Source organism: Benincasa hispida, chromosome 12 (genome assembly GCF_009727055.1).
Source record: "Benincasa hispida cultivar B227 chromosome 12, ASM972705v1, whole genome shotgun sequence".
In the NCBI taxonomy this organism is placed as follows: Eukaryota; Viridiplantae; Streptophyta; class Magnoliopsida; order Cucurbitales; family Cucurbitaceae; genus Benincasa; species Benincasa hispida.
The window spans coordinates 36,488,332-36,509,140 of NC_052360.1; the positions used below are offsets into that span (position 1 = coordinate 36,488,332).

The 20,809-nt window shown below is 35.2% G+C and overlaps 1 protein-coding gene across 9 annotated transcripts in view; it reads left to right on the forward strand.

Annotated features, from left to right (window-relative positions):
• Positions 1–14,318: 14,318 nt before the first annotated feature.
• The window catches only part of LOC120092940, a 17,811-nt gene continuing 11,320 nt past the window's right edge, over positions 14,319–20,809 (forward strand). For 4 of the 9 annotated variants that reach the window (XR_005486227.1, XR_005486228.1, XM_039051191.1 and 1 more), the window contains exons 1-3: positions 14,319–14,701; positions 14,794–14,871; positions 14,969–15,074. Coding sequence is in view for 7 of the 9 variants with exons in the window: in XM_039051191.1 (XP_038907119.1) it covers positions 14,482–14,701; positions 14,794–14,871; positions 14,969–15,074 (404 nt within the window). In the remaining 2 variants the exon portion in view is untranslated. Of the gene's footprint in view, positions 14,702–14,793; positions 14,872–14,968; positions 15,075–15,873; positions 15,939–16,003; positions 17,623–20,809 lie in introns of those variants that run through there. The other 5 variants (XM_039051195.1, XM_039051196.1, XM_039051192.1 and 2 more) reach the window with 4 other exon arrangements.

The window sequence follows — 20,809 nt, forward strand, 5'->3', positions numbered from 1 at the left end:
GTCTTACCTCTCTATTTCCCATTTTTTTCTCTCGTCCCTTCTTCAATACATTCTTATTCCCCTTTTTGTTAACTATTTGACTCTTATTAATTTATCTAAATAAATAAATGAAATTACACACTTTAATTAAGATATATGAACTATAATACGAAGAAAGATAAAAATACACATTTTGTAGGATTTTATGTTTTAACTTTAAATTTTGTATTTTATTTGGGTTGTTGAGAAAATTGGTGTAAGCTAAGAATTGAAAAATTAAGAGAAATATGAGAGTCTATATGAAAAAATTTAAAATATCTATATAATTTGTTTTAAAATTAGTTCTTTTCGAACTTAAGAGAACTTCAAACAAATTGATCACCATATTAATGGTAGGAACATTTTTTTAATTTTTTGTTTTAATTTTTAAAATTGTTTTTCTCACGAGGATTTAAGGTTTCTATTCAAATACTAATGATGGAGGTATTTTTGAACTTCTGCTAAGCTATGAGTATTTTTGAAACTTTTGAAAGTTCAGGAATATTTTCGAAACAAAATTTTAGCAGTTTCCATCCAAAAGTAAGGACAATGATATTTTTTGAACTATTTTTAAAAATTTAAGGGTATTTTTGAAACTTGTGAAATTTCAGAGGCATTTTTTATACAAAGAGTAAAGTTCAAGGACAATTTTTATAATTTAGTCTTTTCTTTTTTTAATGTTTACTTCTCATAACAAGTAGACTATATACTCGGTAATTTTCAGAAACAATATTAAAAAGTTTTCATTTTTTACAAATAGCACTTTTTTTGGTGAATTATTTTAATAGCACATCCTCTTGTTATCTCGGTCGAGATCAACACTAAGACCAAAACAAAACTTTTAAAGTAGAATATTTAAACCATCAATTTTATATTTGGTAAAAACTTTGGCCAGGATAAGGACGAGGATGAGGACCTAGATGATGAGTTTTTAAAAATTTATTATTTTTATAATTTTCTAGATGATATTTTGAAGTTTTAGTATTATTTGAGTTTTATTTTTCTTTTGCTAGAAAGGTAAATCATCCCTCCTTAAACCAAAATTGATCATATATAATGCAAGAACAATTAACCAAAACTTGAGCATCTTTATTCTCTCCATTCTTGTTCAACTCCACTTGTCAAGTAGAATGCTACTTACTTCACGTTCTAAAGCGCTACTAAGCTATTTGAAAATTTCCTAAAACAATAAAAAGAATGTCCTAAAGTCAAAACTCACTTCGAAACTATATCCAAAGTCCATGTATGAAGACCTATACCAAAATCGTAACAAAAAAATCACTTATTTGCTAGAACGAATCTTGGTCATTCCACCGAAAAAATCCAAAAGGCACTGGTGATTTGAATGCACTCGATTAAAAGAAGTTGTAGATTTTATTTTTTCTTGATATCGATACTAGTCGAGATGCACGGTAAGACGAGTCATCAAAACAATTAGTCAAAAAATGTGATATTTGTAAAAGGTCTTTTTTTTTTTTTTTTTGCTATTTCTGATAATTAGCTTATACACTACGAGAGAACTATAGAATATTTTTAATTAATTAATTAGATGTGGTTTGTTTGGTTAAGGGTATATTTCAAAGGAAAATGAGAGTAGTAAAAGAAGAGCACTAGGGCCTTTGTCAGTGTTCTCTGTGGTCAACAAATCCCAAACACTGCCCCATAAAGGAAATTAATGGTTCAATTTGGCAGTTTGCTAATGTACATATGATCTATAATTATTGTGCGTGTAAACGTGGGACATATTTTGCAGGTCCTGTTATGAAATTGCATTTTGAAAGTCAAAAGGAAAAAAGAAAAAAAAATTAAATGTCCCATTTGATAATTCTTTGATTTTTAAATTTTTAAAAAAATTTACATAATTAAAAGACAAACGGTGATAGAAACTAGTAACATTAACTCCCCATTTACAACATTCAACAATCAACTGAGAAAATCAAAATCCCAAAAGACTCTATCATCTTCCAAATATAAAATTTAAAAAAAAAAAAATCTCAAGACTGTTAGAATCAGAAAAGAAGCAGCGGAAGTTAAACGGATCAATAAGCATTCTAATTCATTAATTTTGGATTTAAATTTAGCATGCTCATAAACTAATAACAGAGTTTCATGACATACCTCTGAAGAACCACTTGAATCTCAATTCCAGTGGCAAATCTTCCCCAAATCAACTTGTGAATCACCTTAAGGTCTTCCCTACTATTCTCTTGGTGCTTTAGATTGAGTTGTGGGACTCAAAATAAGCTTGAATAAAGGAAATTTGGAGAAGAAGTCACTCTATCACCATGGAAGAAGACCTTCTTCAACCTCAAGCTTTTCAGCAAAAACTCATATGTTGCATCAGTTGCATGCTCGATTTCTACTTCAATCTTCTCTATTTATCGCAAGGCTATCATGCAAAGAAGATAGTTGCATGAATTGCACCTCATGCTTGGAAGATTAACTCAAAACCATGGTGGAGAATGTGTGAGCAATGAAGAATGAAAGTGAAGAAATCTCACTTCTTCCAATTTCCATCTTTTCATTTTTTATTTTCAAAATTGATTTCCAAAATCAATTTTAATTTCAAAAAAAAAAATCTTTATTAATTTTAAAAAATTAATATTCTAACAAAAATTAATAATAAATAAATAAATAGATAATTTAATTAATTTAATATCAAATATTAAATTAATTTAACACTAATTGCGCTATCATGAATCCTTATTCATGAATTTAATATTTAAATCATATTTAAATATTAATTGATTCTCCAATTTTGTTTAATTCCAAAATTAAACGCGTAATTATATCATATATAAATACAAATCCCTTAATTCTAAATTGAACGTTTCAAATTAACTTATCACTCTACTCTAAAGCTAATCCATTTAGAGCTAGGAGAGGGACCTCGTAGATCTATAGATCATAGTCTCCAACGATCTGAGATTAATTGGTTAAACTCTTTACACCAAATTAACCCTCATTCTTAATTACTGGGTCATTCCACTACAGCCCAGAGTTGTATTCCCCTCACTATAGATATATTATTCTACTTAGTATAACCATGATTAGTAAGTTACCCTTCACAGGTGGTTTGTAATAATGGTTGGGTCAAATGGCTGTTTTACCCTGAGATTACCTCTTGTTTCATAAGTTCCACTAATCCTTTAATGAACAATTGGTTTGCGATCCAATCATCAAACCAAGTCCCTCTATGGCCAATGAGAGGGTGGGGCCCTTGTTCAAGACCCGAAGTTAGCACTTAAGATAACAACATCTCTATTATCCCTAAAAGCAGGTAAGAGTGAATTCCACCTTGTACCCTATGTCCCCAGCTATCTACCTGGTCTTACCCCTGAAATGGAAGTTTCTTAAGCCGACGTTGTTGAGCCAAACCTCACCTATGCAAATCTAAGGATAATCACGAATAAACAAGAATTCATAGTTAGCTCAGGATTAAGGTCAAGTTACCCAGGTCATCATTTTGAAATGGTCAGTCTTAAACAGTAAACAATGCTATAAAGTAAGAGTAACTTATTTCGTGGTCCAATCTTGTACAAATTCATTGCACAGGACGCCCCTACTCCTCATGTCATAACATGTACGAATTAGGATTACATCGTCTCTAGCACTTTACAACTCCTTGCAACAACAACAAAGTGAGCCGCATTCGATAGTGTTACCAGAATAAGACACCCAACCTTATTCATATGTTATAGATCATTTTGACTATTTACTCGAACCTGATCCAATTTTATGTCTCCACATAAAGTTCAAGTATCCATTAATAGTCATGGATCTTTTAGTTTATTGGATTTATTTCTAAAACGAAATAAGCAATTCATATATTCAATAACAACTTATTGAATTTTCAAAATAAGTTTTATTATTTACAAACCACGAGTTTTAGGACATAAAACCCAACAAAAATCAACTGCAACACGGACAATATAGTGAGATCTACGATTTCTACTCCTGTGGCAAAACGAAAAAGACAATGAGAAGGGACCCAAAGACAGTACTAGCTCTTTGATTTCATTAGTGGAGTTCCTCACTTTAGTGGGATCAATTGCAAATTGGTTGATTTGGTCCACAACCCTTCTTGCATCGAATTCAACCAAGATGGAAGGGAGGAGTCCATGCTTGAAGGACAAGAGACTTTTAAGGCCATTAACTATTGCTTTAGGTTTTAGTTTTTAAAAATTAAGTCTAAAATATTGATTTTACCTCTAAATTTCCTATTTTGTTATTTACTTTCTACTAGTGTTTTACAAAATCAAGTCAAGTTTTGAAAATTAAAAAAGTAACTTTTAAAAAAGGCGATTTTCAAGTTTAGGACAATGAACCAAAATATTTACAAATATAGCAAAATATTAAATAGACTGTGATAGACTACAATCTATGTATATTTGTGCGATAGAATATTATTTGTGTCTATATGTCATGATAGACACAGATAGTAGTCTATCACGGTCTATCGTAGTTGTAGATAGATACAGATAGTAGTTTATCGTGGTCTATCATAGATAGTCGGTAATATTTTGCTATTATTTGTAAATATTTCAACGATTTTTCATTTAAAATAATTTTCCTTTTAAAAACTTGTTTTTGTTTTTTTTAAATTTGATTAAGAATTCAAAGCTTCTACTTAGAAAGATAAAAATCATTATAAGAAATTGGGAGAAAAATATGTTTAATTTTCAAAAGTTAAATGGTTACCAAAGGAAGCCTAAATATTTCAACTTGGTGTGCAAGTTTGAACTTGGTAGCATAATTAGAAAAAGTCCAAAGAGATTAGCTCTCTTGAGTCCCCTCAATAAAAACCCCAAGTCAGTTAGAGCAACGAAGAAACATCTCAGCAACCTAACTAACCATTTAGAGAAGATGCAAGGTAGCCAATGAACTCAAAGGAGGCGTTTAGGGCAAGGTTATTATTGGTGAAATTGGTTGAACACAATATTGTAATGCTGCATGGCTTAAGCTATGCACTTATGCCCATACGTCGGAGGTCATGCATTGAGATGGAAAGTACGCATTAATCTAGTATGCAATGACTATGCGTTCCTATCACAAGTTTTCTTGCCTTCTCGCCAAGTATAACGAAAACGCAAGTTTCTCGGGTAATCCGAGGTCAAAACACAGGGACTTGTCACTCAATAATGCTTGTGAAGCAATGCGCTTGAGGCGATGAATAAAAGTAAAAAGAAGAAGTTTAATGGATTACACACTACTCTTACTCCTAACTAAACAGATTGAGCAATGGAAGGCTTGCGATGAGAATTGGTAGATACACAACAATTGTTAACACATAGTAATGTTTATTATCTTAAATCTCTCGAGTAATCCCAGCTCGTCACACTAACGCATCGCACACCTTTCGATGGTCAGCCGCATGACTATATCTCTATAGTGCATGGTTGCGTCGAGCATAAGACCGTGCCTATCTCTAGGAACAATGCATACTTTGCTTTAGTGCGTTCCATCTCTTACCTTCTTAGGCAGTTAGATGCGGCTATATAACTTATAGACAAGCATTGCAACAACCCATCGACAAGCGTTGCTACAGCCTTTCACCAAGCAAAGAAGATTAACTCACTATACTTGCACAATGCACACCTCCCGGTGGGTTGCTACATGCGTCCTATCTCTAGGCTACACGATTGAGTATGCGATCGCCTTTGATAAATAAACGATGGAGGTAAACGATGGTAAAGATAAAGACGATGAAGAAGATGGCATTGAAGGAATCAAGATATGCATTGACTACAAAGTGTCTTAATATCTTAAGCTAAAATTTAATACAATATAGAGGTCAAAGAAGAAATGAAAGACTCTGCGTCAAGGCTGCTGGTGGTGCCATGGAGGGATGGTGGAGACGTCTCTCTCGAGCTCTATCTCCGGCGAAAGCTCCGGTCGTCACTCGGACTGGTTTGTGGAGATGAAGAATCCTCACAAAAAATCTCGCTCATGCTCTCATCTGTGATCGCAAACCTCTGCCTTGAGGCAGAAGTTCGGATGCTTTGAAATGAAGGTCCAAGGGCTATTTATAGAGTTCAAACACCAACAGCAATCATGATTGCGTTATGTCTCACTGCTGCCTTTGTCGCGGTATGGGCAATGCCACATCATCTTATCTTGTTGATACTCCCAAAGTATGCGTTCGAGCTTGATTCAACTGAAGTATCAACGCATTCTACCCATCTTGCGATCACTCTTATATTATGGTTATAACTTTGTAGCTGCAACATCCATGCAATGACCGTATTCGATCACCGCAACTTCTCATTAATGACCGTAACTTCCATGCAATGGACGCATTCGATCACCGCAACTTCCATGCGATGGACGCATGCAATCACTGCATGTGTTCGTCTATGCGATAGCCCGGCTTTCACCGAATGCGATTGTCTTTGCGGTCGCCTGGCTTCAGCGTATGCACTTGATTTTGCAATTACTTATTTCCAGTGCATGCGTTTGATTCCTACGATAGCTGCAAAAATAGACACTTTGACACGGAATAACGCATAATTTTGGGATTAATGAGGATTTGGTGTTGATCAACGCAAAACCCAATTTTTCACAAATTCTAAGTATGATCACCGCATTTTCTACTTGTTAGCCCTCATAATTCTAAGTAAAAGGCCTTATAATAACTGGCATTTCTGCCAGTTATCATTTATCATCAAAATATAATAACCACCTCTTGTTACAGTAAAAACTATTTCAAAACATCCAATTACCTACAGTCAACACTATTTCAAAATCTTCATTTGCTACAGTATTTACTATTTACTACAGTTTTTACTATTTTACATTCATCATTTTTTTATTATTTGCTATAGCATTTACTATTTCCTTATCAAACTAAAATAATTTACACCTCAAACACATACTATTATAATCAAAACTAAAATAATCTACACCCCAAACACAAACTATCATAACCTAACTATAATAACCTAGGACTATAATAACTAACTCATTGCCCCAAAGGCCCCCAAAAATGCCCCTTATGAACAAGTATATATACTGTGTGCATGATGAGTGATTGGTGTATTTGGAATACATTTTCATGTATTTAATTTTAAAAAGAAAAAGTTATTTTGGAAGAAATTGGGGTGTTTAACAATCGCTCAAAATAGCTTTTCAAATGTATTTTAGTAAGTTTTTATCAAAAGTATTTAAATAAAAAATGAGTTTGTAGAATTCAATGCTAAGCAAACGACGCAAAATTACAACAATAGCAAAGCAACTCCAATCCTAATTTGTAGAATTTGATTAAGTTCAGCAAATTAAATGCTTCTCTCTATCAATATTTTCTTCGTTGTTTATAAGAAAAGGATCGATGAAAAATAATCTAGAGCTTGAAACTGTATAAGGATCACAAGTTAAGAAAATCAACTCATCCGCGAAGGAAGTTTTTAGGAAGTGTTTAAGGACAAACAAGCCATTATACGAAAACTTTTCACAAAAGCAACAACAGCAACAGGAATGAAAGATGAAGATAGATAGATATGATAAAAGAGGATAAATTATCAGACAGAGTTTTCAGACAATAACTCCAAGAAAGAAAGTGAAGCTAGAGTGCTATCACACTCATTCTCCTGTAATTTGAAATATAGGAGAAGAAACAAGATAAAAGTATAAAAAGAAAGGAAAAATTGGAACCATACAAACAATATGAGATGTGAAAAAAAATTACAAAAAAGAAAAGAAAAATGAAAAATTGAGATAAAGTGAGATTTGAGAGAAAAAAAAAAAGATTTGATTTTGTATCAAGATTCAAGCAAATAGCGCAATTTTGTAGAATATAATATGATTTAAAATGAAATATAGGAAGTGAAAATTTTAATGACCGTGTAATACAATTCCTGACAATTATAAATTATCACCGTCAAATCTACTATGATAAATTATCATTACCAATAATTGACTCAAGATCTTGATATTTTTGTACTTATAGGTATTAACCACGGTGAAAATTGTCAATAAAACATATATATTGACATTTTTGAATTGTCACAAATAAATAAATAAATATCTATCTATCTATCTATCTATCTATCTATCTATCTATCTATCTATCTATCTATCTATCTATATATATATATATATATATATATATATAATAACTCATTTTAATATATACATATCTGTCTCTTATACACATCTAGATGTGTATAAGAGACAGCTATTGGAGTAATGGATGAGTGACACATAATGGACTTTTGAGTTTTTGTTGGTTTTTAAATAAAATGATTTTTTTAAAAAAAATATATTATTATATTATTTTATGTTTGTGTCTAACGACTAGTTGGACACATAGTGGACTTTTGATTTTTGTTGTGATTTATAAGAAAATGATTATGAAAAAAGATATATATTTTATTATTTTACTAACGACTAGTTGATTAAAAAAAAAATTCTACCATTGATTTTTGTTTTTCAACATCTAATGATCCAAATAAAAATGTGGTTTTCACCTACTTTTTCCTCTTTTTAAACTTTTCATCTTTTTTTCACATTTTGACAACAATTAACCATTTTTACAACCCTCAAATTTGCTAAAAACCACCATTGTTATTCTCTCCAAGCTCTCAATTTTTTCTTTTCATCTTCTTCTTTTTATCTTATGTTTGAGAGAGATATATTGTATTGTGAATATTTATTTGTGTAGTGTCTAAACTTTTAAATCCATTATCTTAAAGAGTTTGTCAAGTGTGTTTTTCTTGTAAGGGGTTAATCTTGAACCTATAACAAGAGTATTATAATGGTTTGATCCTTAACTGTGGAAAGGATCGGGCTTATGCTTCCAAAAAAAAAAAAAAAAGAACATTATAATGGTTCGACTCTAGCTGTGGAAATAGTCAAGTTCGTAGTGACATATCCAAGAGGAGCTTGTAATGTAGATATAGGTTGGATTGTGTAGAACCATTATAAAATTACCGATGTCAATTTCTCTCTCCTATTTAATTTTATAAATTTGTTAATATACTTCATTGCATAAAATTAATTGCTAAAATTTGTTCTTGAATTTGTTAATGTCAATTTATTGATATTTTTGAAGTGAATGTATTTGTATGAAATTCTTGTTTAAACTACTTATTATCTAAAAGTGTATTAATTTGTTTAATTGGGTATACTTGGAAAAAACTTTTCAGTAAGTTAATTAAACCCTACTCACCCCTTCTAAGATTTTCATACCGATCCTCTATATATATATATATCCACAAATATATTGAATTGCAATAAAACGAAATAGACCACAATTAAGGTAAGGCACAACCAAAACACAATCATAACTGAATGAATTAAGAGAAGAACAAGAATTAAAAAAAAAACCAAATACATTGAAAAATGACACAACTCAACAAAAAAAAAAAATCCAAATGAAGTGGACCAGTCCTCCTAATAGAAGCCTCGAGCCACTGAGAACAACAAAGAAAAACCTCATATAACACAATTTAATTAACAATCAGAGGAGGATGCAAGATAGCTCCATAGACACAAAGATTACCTTTGCACCAAATATGATAGATTATAGCACTGTTGAGAGTGAGCGAGGCAATTGGGTCATCTAGCCAAAAAGATTTGCCTTTGTCTTAAGGGGCAGAGGCCAACCAACCTACCTCTTTTCTAAGACATACCCTTTGCAGGCATGATTCAATCTTTTAGGGTTCAATTTATAAGAGGAAGGAAAACCAATTCATCTTCTTCCCTAAAAGTTTATTTTGATCATTGTATTAAAAATTAACTTAAACATCGGAGTGTTTGTAGAAAATACCATACTAATGTGTAATTCTAATTGTTATGCAGTTGACCACTTCCCAAAAATATAAATTCCATTGAAGGTCAAGTGAATGCTTTAGGCTGGATGTTTCCATCAACAAAAGGTGTCTTAATAAGTTCAAGGCGTTAAAAATAATGGGATAAATGGCAACGACCACCCCTAAATTATGGTGGTTGTATAACAATTGTACCCTAAAATTTTATATTGTAAAAATTAAACTCTTGAATCATGATAAATGTAAAAATTAAACCCTCGGAATCAATTTTACCCAATTTCTCACTCACATTTCTTCTCTCTCTCACTACTACATTTCCTCCCTGGGTAAAATTTTTACAACCACCAATCTTGAGCTGAGCTTTACCCAACTAGAGTGAGAAAACATAACCCCCACCGATTCATACCCCAAAATCCTCAGCTGAGGAACCTGGTTCCTAAAAAACACTCCCAGCCCTTCAATCTTTACTTAATTGCATGTCCATCTCATAGGGTTTTCATAAACATCAAATTGGAAAGAAAGTTTGATTTGTGGTTGAAGAATGTTAGTACATATTTGGGAGTGATTTTGAAAATTGTTAAAATCACTTTTGTCGTATTTAAAATTACTTCGAAACACACCTTAATCACTTAAAATCAATTCAATGTTTAATTTCATACTTTAATTGTATTATTCTTACTACTAAAATGATTTTGAATTATTAAAGTATTCTCTAACTGATTTTAAAAACCAAAAAAAAAAAAAACAATTTTAACTATTTTAGAATTACTTTCAAACATGCCTCGAGCTTTCATAAACAAGAAATTCATTTTCTACCAGAATTATTGTTAGTGGTAATCAAAAGTTGTATTTTAGAATGGAGACTTTCCATGTTCGAGGAGATTAGTTAGCGATGTATATATGGCAGGGTGTGGGTGATTGAAGGGAAGGAAGTAGAGTTGGCAACAGAGCTGGGACGGAGCAGGAGGGGGGGTTTCCCCATCCCCGTCCCCACGGGAGGTACTTTGCCCCCATCCTCACGTAGGGGAAACGAGCCTTCGAGGGGCCCATCTCCATTGTTTTTTTTAAATTTATATTGATTATATATAATTATATAAATACTTATAAATAATATATTTTTAGGGTATATATATAATTATATATTATATATATTTATTTGAAAAATTATATATATTAAAAAAATTATAAGAGTCGGGGACAGGTCCCCAACCGGGGACCCGGTTAGAATTCCCAGTTTGACCCTCATCCCTGTCAAACCAGGGATCCCCTACCCTGATCGAGGCAGGAATCTGTAGGGACCCGACCTCGTAGGGATTTTTGCCAACCCTAGAAAGAAGGGGAGGAAAGGAAATTACTAGAGGAGACACTAGAGAGAAATGTGGAAGGTATAGAGTGAAATTATAGAGAAGGAAAAAACATGAAAGAGATAATTGAGCAAAATCGATTCAATTTTACATTTGTGAGCGTTTGAGGGCTTAATTTTTACATTTACCATATTTTGGAGGGTTTAATTTTTATACTTAAAATTTAGGGATACAATTTTTACATTTTTAAAAGTTTGAGTGTTTAATTTTTACAATTCAAGGTTGAGGGGTTCAATCGATACAACAACTATAGTTTATAGATGGCTTTTGCAATTTTTCCAAAATAATAAATAACTTCTTTGTCAATTAATGTTAAACAAAATTTTTGAAATTCAAAGTTCATTTAAAATAACATCAAATTTACAATTAACTTTTCATTTTTTTGAAAAAAAAAATTCTTCCTGATCATAGTTTTTGAAGAATAGGTGTATTTAGTGTATAATGTTTCAAGTTTTTCATATTAGTTATTAAGTTTTCCAGAATGGATTTAAAAGATCAATTTTCTAAATTAACTAATAAATTATAAAAAGAAAGAAGAAAGATAGATGCCTCACATGGCAATATCACTTTGCCAGTAGGAGAAAGTGAGGAGAAAGAAAGGAAAATGTTAAAAAAAGACATTTTTTTTCTAAATTATCTTGGTTAGCTATGTATCATATTTTTTTTAATTTAATAGTTCTTCTTTCAGTAGATGGACCTTTTAAACATATTTTTGAGAACTAAAAAGGCCTATTTAAAATAGAAAAATACTTGGTTATAGCTAATGATGTAACCTTGTTGTACTCAATTAAAAATTGATACGTGTCAAATTTTTTAAAAAATGATTAAAAAATATATTTTTATGTATATATAGAAGGAGAAGTATTGAACTTAAGAGCAATATGGTAAGCTAAGTTGCATCTAAATATTGATCTTTGAAATATCAATAATTAAATAAACCTATTTTTCAAAATTTAAACCAAAAACAGTAATTTTTACGATTTCTCATTTCAACTCTCCCACCTTCCAAGAAAATATTCTTGTCATGTCATGAATCAAAGGAAAAAACTTCATTTGTTTTCTTCCTTTTAAAGGAATAAACATATTGTTATTTGTATATTCAATAATTTATTATCAAATTTGGAATTGACCTGAATGACCTGTCGGTTCAAGGAGTATCCATTGATTGGATGGTTCATTGATTAAAAAATTGTGTGTAATAAATGCCACTTTATTTGTCTCTTTGGTAGGATCACATTTCTTACAAGATTTGAGAAGATCTCAAGGAATGCTAAAGGTCCTTATTATGTGCCAATTTTGACACTTGTGTGTGAGACATAGTCCTTTTCACCAATTACTTGCATTAAAAGCAAATAGAGATATTGGTTCGAATTTATTACAAGAAATGGCAAAGGATATGTAAATTATCAAACATATAATTTATTACTTCTCATATTCACAAGCATTTCAATGTAATAAGATGTTCTTGTGGCTAAGGTTTGGTTGAATTTCAATTGTCCATCTCAATCAATGTTGTAAATGTTCAAAGAAAAGAGATTAGTAAGCATTTCATAACTATAATAGAATCAAGAATGTATTATTGTTTAATTAAAAATACTTTTAAAACGTTTTTATGAATTTTGTCACCTAACTTACTATGTCGATTACGTGTATAGTTACTGCCACTGCTATTAATTATTACACGTCATATTCTTAGGCTATTGATTAAGCTTTCAAAATGAATGGGGTAGTTACTCTTCATTGTATCACTTATATATTACTTTTAAAAATTTCGGTGAGTGTCATCTATGATTGAGTAGTAATTTCACTTTATTGATTATTCTTCACTAATAGTCTCGTCAAGTTCTCTATATTACCTATGTCCTTACTTAAGTATTCTTTATTGAGGTAAAAATCTTAATAGCTCTTGAAATCTTTTATTCAAAACCATATGTGTGGTTCAATTTCAAGACATTTTTATGAACTTAGATGGATTACATTTATAATTATCATCCACTACTATTTATTACATATCATTCTTTTAGGCTATGGGTTAAATCTTTGAAAACAAATGGGTAATTACTATTCATTCTATCGCTTATATTCTTTTTTTTTTCTTGAGCTTTGGTGGTATCATCTATGATTGGATAGAAATTTCACCTTATTGATTATCCTTCAGTAATGGTCTAGTAAAAGTCTCTCACTCATTGCTATATTACATTTCCACACTTTATTTTCTACAATTAATTTACCTGCAAATCCCCTCTCTTTAATGTTTTTCATAGATAAGTTTAGGTAAGAGAATTTAAACATAAAACTCTTTTGGGGTTTGATCCAATCTTGTAACTAATACTACTAAGTTTTAGTTAGTACCTCACGATCAATATTCTATAAATGTATTTGATTGGCTAAATGACCTTCGACAAGTATTTTTCAGTCCTTCAAATTGGTATCTTTGTCTGAGAGCCAACTGATTTCTCTTTGTTAAATTTATCCTTTTAACAAAAACCCCAAAAATATTTTCCTTTTCGTTTTGTCCACTTGTTCTATCATGCAGATGAGATTCGTCAATACTGGGCATTGTCTAAAAGGCAAGCTACATGAGGGGGCGAAGAGGTTAGTGAGGTTAGGAGTCAAATTTCTTAGCTACCCTCTACTGTTCGAGTTTTGACTTTTAGGCAATTGCAGGATATGGGGGCTGAGTTTGCTCGCTTCAAGGTCACTCTTTTGAAGCATGTCCTCAGCTACAGCATATCTTCTTGCATGATGCCTTCCCACATGGAAGTTGCCTAGCATGTACCTCTCGTATAACGATTCTATGCACACTGTAACACCCCTTACATTTTTTTAGTAATAATGTAATTTCAGTAACTTTATTATTTGGAATTTCAGTAATTGTTATTAGTTGGAGGGTATTTTTTAGGATTTTGGACTTCAAATGTAAGTGCGAAAATTTAATTGTTGGAGTGAAATTATTCAATTTAGAAATTAATGGCAAAAATTAATTTTCTTTTGAAAATGAAAGGAATTTAATAGTATAAAGTGGAATAAGGAAAAGAATAAAGTGTAATTATATTTATTTCCTTTTTAGTTTTTTTTTTATTATTATTATTATTTTATAGGAAAAATCAAATTTCCCTTTCTTCTTCGCATCCGCGTAACCCTCCCCCCTCCCTGAAATTTTTTCCCCAGCCGACAGCCGCCCAAATCCCCTCTATTGTCTCACCTAACTGCACCGAGTCACTTTTTGCTTGCTGGTCGTGGGTTTTAGGCCGACCAAATCTCGCCGCCAGCTAGGCGAGCAGCTCGCCTTCCACATCGGAAGCCGCCACCATCGTTCCACCCTTTCACTGATGCTGAAAGTCGTCGCTGTAGCCCGACCAACCACTCACTCGCGCAGCCAACCTTCCGACCGTGAAGCCACACCATACCGCAGCTTCTCTGTCCGGCCAGCCGTCAGTCCGATCTCTATCGCGCGCCACTCAGCCCCTGTCGCAGCCATGGTTGTCGTCGGATCTATCTTGGGTAAGTTTTCCGTCATCGTTGGGGTTTCACCAGATCTAGTAGTTTTGGGTAAGATATTTTTGTGAAGTTTTGGGTAGAAGATTGGACCCCCATTAAGTTTGGAATGAAAATTAACTTATTCGAATTATTTTTGGTTTTAGATTTGAGTCTAGGAAACTGTTGGAGTGGCTGTCCAGTGGGTTCGAGATCGTTTTCGACAAGTTTTAGTAAGCTTGGAGGTTTCAAAACCATCTTGTTTTGGTTGATATTGCTATAAAAATTTGGATTTGGAAACTTAATAATGGTTTATGTTTTTGGTTGGCTTTGTTTGCAAAGTTTGGGAGCAAGTTCGACTTAAACTTCAACTTTGGAACCTTGATCCAAGATTATTCCATTCTAAGGAGAAGATAAACTTGTTAGTTATTTTGGGCTTAAGTCTGAGGTAAGTAATCGTACTACTGAAATTGCCCACGGGCTAGGTATTAAATGTATGCTAGCATGATAAATGAATGTTATGGCAGAATGGCAGCATGATAGACTGATAGTATAATATGATCAAAGTATGTTTTGGTACAAGATCTAAATTATTTATTTATGCATATAGATACTTGAATGCTAGTATGAGATGGTATGTGCTTCCATGTGGTTGTATTTGATCTGATGATGTTAAGATATACATGTATGTTGTAGAACCATGATGTTGAGGTATATGTGTATGTTATAGAGCCATGATGTTGAGGTTTATATGTATGTCATAGATTCGTACAGTGATGATTATGATGTTGAGACTATGCAAATGTCCTTCCTGATTAGTTAGATGCCCATTAGATTTTTGTTTCCTTCAGGATTCACCAGTTTGTGTTTCTTTCGGGATTCACCAATTTTTGTTTCCTTCGAGATTCACCAGTTTGTGTTTTCTTCGAAATTCACCAGTTTGTGTCTCCTTCGGGATTCACCAATTTTAGTCTTCTTCGAGATTCACCAGTTTTTGTTTCCTTTGGGATTCACCAGTTTTTGTCTCCTTCGGGATTCACCAGAGGTAGTAGGCATACTTAACTACAGTAGGATAGGACTCAGTCTCCTTCTTGTTTCATGTGCATATGTGTCCCATGAGGACTAAAGCAACTTATATGTTTCACCAGAGGTGGGTATCTAGAAGACATAAATGCCCAGCCTGACCCCAGTAGTGGAGTTACTTACTGAGTATTTTATACTCATTCTTTCTCATGTTGTTGTTTCAGGTAAGGGTAGAGATGCACCAACGATGGACAAGTGGATGATCGAGCCACTAGGACTAGTTTTTACGCCTCTGCTCATGAGATTTAGAGTTCTTTTCATGTTTCTCTTAACTTTTAGTTTTGGTGTTTAAAACTTACTTTAAGAATCATTTTTCAAACTTATTTATTATCCTTTATGATTTATAGGTACCCTACTATTGTTTTAGTATTTGAATTTAATGAAAGTCTTTTGAACTTACCTTATTTAATTAGTATTTATTTTGCCATAAACGAGTGTTATTTTGAGTTCCCTGCATGCATGTATTTAGTAACGACCTAACTTAAGTCCTAGGGGGTCGGGTCGTTACAGTTAGTATTAGAGCCCATGTTTTGGGTTCTGTAGACTGACTTACTACGTAAGTTTAGATAATCCCTGTGGCCCAGTAACGGATCCCTCGTCATCGCCAGGTACGTCCTACTAATAAAAGTTTCAATGCATATATGAGAACAGTGATGTAATGTTTTAAGTGCATGATTTCTAAGAGCGACCTAGAAATAGCTAGTTAACGTATGAATTTATGACAGGACATGGCACCTAAACCTAGAACAAGAAAGACAGTTAGAGACGAAATGCAAGTAGAGAGAGCTGAGAGTAGCCAGACTGTTTCGGCAGCTCCAAATTCGCCTGTGACCCAAATTGATGAAAAGGCGATGGAAGCTAGAATTAGTGAAGCTGTTGCATCCTCTCTAATGGGAAAGCTGTAAAAGCTGATTCGTAGCACGATGGTAGAACAGACTGCCCAGACCCAGGCTCAGGAGGAACCGGTGCCACCCGAGCAGTTACAACAGACTCGACCGCAGGATAGAGATATGCAGGGCCTATCTCTTGAGGCTAAACATTTGAGGGATTTCCGGAAGTATGACCCTCGCCCCTTTGATGGATCGTTGGGGGACCCCACCAAAGTAGAGATGTGGTTGTCATCTATTGAGACAATATTCAGTTCTATGAGGTGCCCGGAAGAGCACAAGCTTCAATGCGCAGTCTTCATGTTGGCTGGTAATGCGGAAATCTGGTGGTGTTCAGCAGAAAAGATGATTGATACTGGTGGTGAACTTGCAACCTAGGAGCAGTTCAAGGAGCACTTTTATAAGAAGTACTTTTCGGCCAATACCCGATACAACAAACAGGCAAAATTCTTGAACTTGAGGCAGGGAGTTATGTCAGTGGAGGAGTATGAGCAGAAATTTGATAAGCTGTCTCGCTTTGCTCCTGAACTAGTAGCCATCGAGGCAGCGAGGATAGAGAGATTCATCCAGGGCCTGAGGAGTGGACTGCGAGGGATGGTGCATGCCTTGGACCTCAAGACGTATGCTGCGACACTATGGGCCACCGTGAGGATTGGGACCTCTGCAGGTCAGAAAAGGAAGGCTGAGCCCAGGGCTCCTAAGCATCAGTAGAGGAACCAGAACACAGTGAATGCTCCACGTTAATGAGGATAACAGGGTTCCTAGGTTGTGACTGGCAGAGAGGATAGGCCAATATGTACCACTTGTGGTAAGCGACACTGGGGATGTTGTCTAGCCACTCTAGGATATGTTTTCGATGTGGCCAGAAGGGGCATATGTCAGATAGATGCCCAAGGAAGAACGCGCCTGAACACAAGGGCCAGCCCGTAAGTTTGTTTCAGGGAGGCCCGAGTCATCAGCAACAGCAGGGTAGGGTGTTTTCTACCACTCGGCGTGAGGCCGAGAAGTCATTCACAGTTGTGACAGGTACACTTCCCATTTTGGGGCACCATGCTTTAGTTTTGTTTAACTCTGGCTTTTCACATTCATTTATATCTGCTGTATTTGTGAGGCATGCCATGTTAGACTCAGAACCTTTGCCATTTGCATTGTCCATTTCCACTCCATCAAGAGAGATCATGTTAGCTACAGAAAAGATAAAAGCATGTCAGGTAGAGGTAGCCAATCACGCATTAGATGTAACCTTGATAATTTTAGATATGGGCGATTTTTATGTGATATTGTGCATGGATTGGTTAGCTATTAATCATACCAGCATAGATTTCTCCCGTAAGGAGGTCATTTTTAACCCTCCTACAGGAGCCAGTTTTAAGTTTAAAGGGATTGGGACCATAGTCCTACCCAAAGTGATTTCAACATTGAAGGCTAGTAGACTATTCGATCAAGGAGCCTGGGGCTTTACGGCCAGTGTGGTGGACACTAGAGAGACTGAAGTCACCTTGACTTTGGAGCCAATAGTGAGGGATTTTCCAGACGTTTTTCCAAAGGATCTTCCCGAACTGCCCTCGTAGTGGGTGATAGATTTTGCTATTGAGTTGAAGCCAGGCACAAACCCTATTTTGAAGGCTTCATATAGGATGGCCCCGACAGATTTGAAGGAACAGAAGGTCCAATTACAAGAGTTGTTGGACAAGGGTTTCATACGCCCTAGTGTGTCACCATGGGGTGCACCTATTTTGTTTGTGAAAAAGAAGAATGGATCGTTACGTCTATGCATTGATTACAGAGAGCTGAACAAGGTGACCGTCAAGAACAAGTATCCCCTTCCCAAGATTGATGTAAAAATCGTCTATAGTAGCGTGCTAACCCCGGAAACTGCGCATTTCACCTGATTGTGGTGGATGAGCCCAACTCATAACTGCCTCAATCTTTGGTAGGATCCACAGATAAACCTTCTTTCGACACCACATGCCTAGAAAGGACACTTGCCTCAACCAAAATTCACATTTTGAAAACTTAGCATACAACGATTTGCCCTCAACGTCACCAAAACTTTTTCGCAAATGCTCCTCATGTCCGACCTCTGTCTTGGAATATACCAAGATATCTCAAATAAAAACAATTACAAAGGTGTCGAGGAATTTCCTTGAACACCTTATTCCATCAAAATCCATGAACACTGCTGGTGCATTCGTTAGACTACACAATCAACTAGGACTTAATAATGTCCATACCTCGTAACCAAAAATTGTCTGGGTATGTCACTGTCCTTTATTCTCAAACTGGTGGTATCACTTGACCGGAGATCAATCTTGGAGAATACCGTAGTACCCTTGCAACTGGTCAAAATCAAATCATCAATCTTGGGAAGGGGATACTTGTTCTTGACGGTCACCTTTTCAGCTCTCTGTAATCAATGCATAGGACGTAACGATCCATTCTTCTTTTTTCACAAACAAAATAGTGTGCAGCCACCATGGTGAACACACTAGGGCGTATGAAACCCTTGTCCACAACTCTTGTAATTGGACCTTCTGTTTCCTTCAAATCTGTCGGGGCCATCCTATATGAAGCTTCAAAATAGGGTTTGTGCCGGCTTCAACTCAATAGCAAAATCTATCACCCACTACGAGGGCAGTTTCGGAAGAATCCTTTGGAAAAACGTCTGCAAATCCCTCACTATTGGCTCCAAAGTCACAAGGTGACTTCAGTCTCTCTAGTGTCCACCACACTGGCCGTAAAGCCCAGGCTCGCTTGATCGAATTAGTCTACTAGCCTTCAATGTTAAATCCATTTGGGTAGGACTATGGTCCCAATCCCTTTAAAACTTAAAACTGGCTCCTGTAGGAGGGTTAAAAAATGACCTCCTTACAGGGAGACAATCTATGCTGGTAATGTTAATAGCTAACCAATCCATGCACAATATCACATAAAAATCGCCCATATCTAAAATTATCAATTTACATTCTAATGCGATGATTGGCTACCTCTACCTGACATGCTTTTATCTTTTCTGTACTAACATGATCTCTCTTGATGGGATGGGAAATGGACAATGCAAATGGCAAAGGTTCTGAGTCTAACAATGGCATGCCTCACAAATTAACAGGCAGACTATAAATGATGTGAAAAGCCAGAGTTAAACAAAACTAAAGCAATGGTGCCCCAAAATGGGAAGTGTACCTGTCACAACTGTGAATGACTTCTCGGCCTCACGCCGAGTGGTAGAAAAACACCTACCCTGCTGTTGCTGATGACGGGCCTCCTGACAAACTAGGGCTGGCCCTTGTGTTCAGGCGCGTCTTTTGGCATCTATCTACATATGCCCTTCTGGCCCACATCGAAAAAACAATATCCTAGAGTGGCTAGACAAACATCCCCAGTGTCGTCTTACACAATGGTACATATTGGCCTATCCTCTCTGCCAGTCACAAACCTAAGGAACCCTGTTATCCTCATTAACGTGGAGCATTCCACTGTGTTTCTGGTTCCTCTAACTGATGCTTAGGAGCCCTGGGCTCAGCCTTCCTTTTACTGACCTGCAGAGGTCCAATCCTCACGGTGGCCATAGTGTCCGGCAGCAATCACGTCTTGAGGTCCAAGGCATGCACCATCCCTCGCAGTCCACTCCTCAGGCCCTGGATGAATCTCTTCTATCCTCGGCATGCCCTCGATGGCTACTAGTTCAGGAGCAAAGCGAGAACAGCTTATCAAATTTCTGGCTCATACCTCCTCCACTTGACATAACCTCCCTGCCTCAAGTTCAAGAATTTTTGCCTTGTTTGTTGTATCGGGTATTGGCCGAAAAGTACTTCTTATAAAAGTGCTCCTTGACTGCTCCTAGTTGCAAGTTCACCACCACTATCAATCATCTTTTCTGCTGAACACCACCAGATTTCCGCATTACCAGCCAACATGAAGACTGCGCATTGAAGCTTGTGCTCTTCCGGGCACCTCATAGAACTGAAATATTTCTTCAATAGATGGCAACCACATCTCTACTTTGGTGGGGTCCCCCAACGATCCATCAAAGGGGCGAGGGTCATACTTCCGGATAATCCCTCAAATGTTTAGCCTCAAGAGATAGGCCCCTGCATATCTTCTATCCTGCGGTCGAGTCTGTTGTAACGCTCGGGTGGCACCGGTTCCTCCTGAGCCCTGGTCTGGGCAGTCTGTTTCTATCCCATCGTCTACGAATCACTTTTACAGCTTT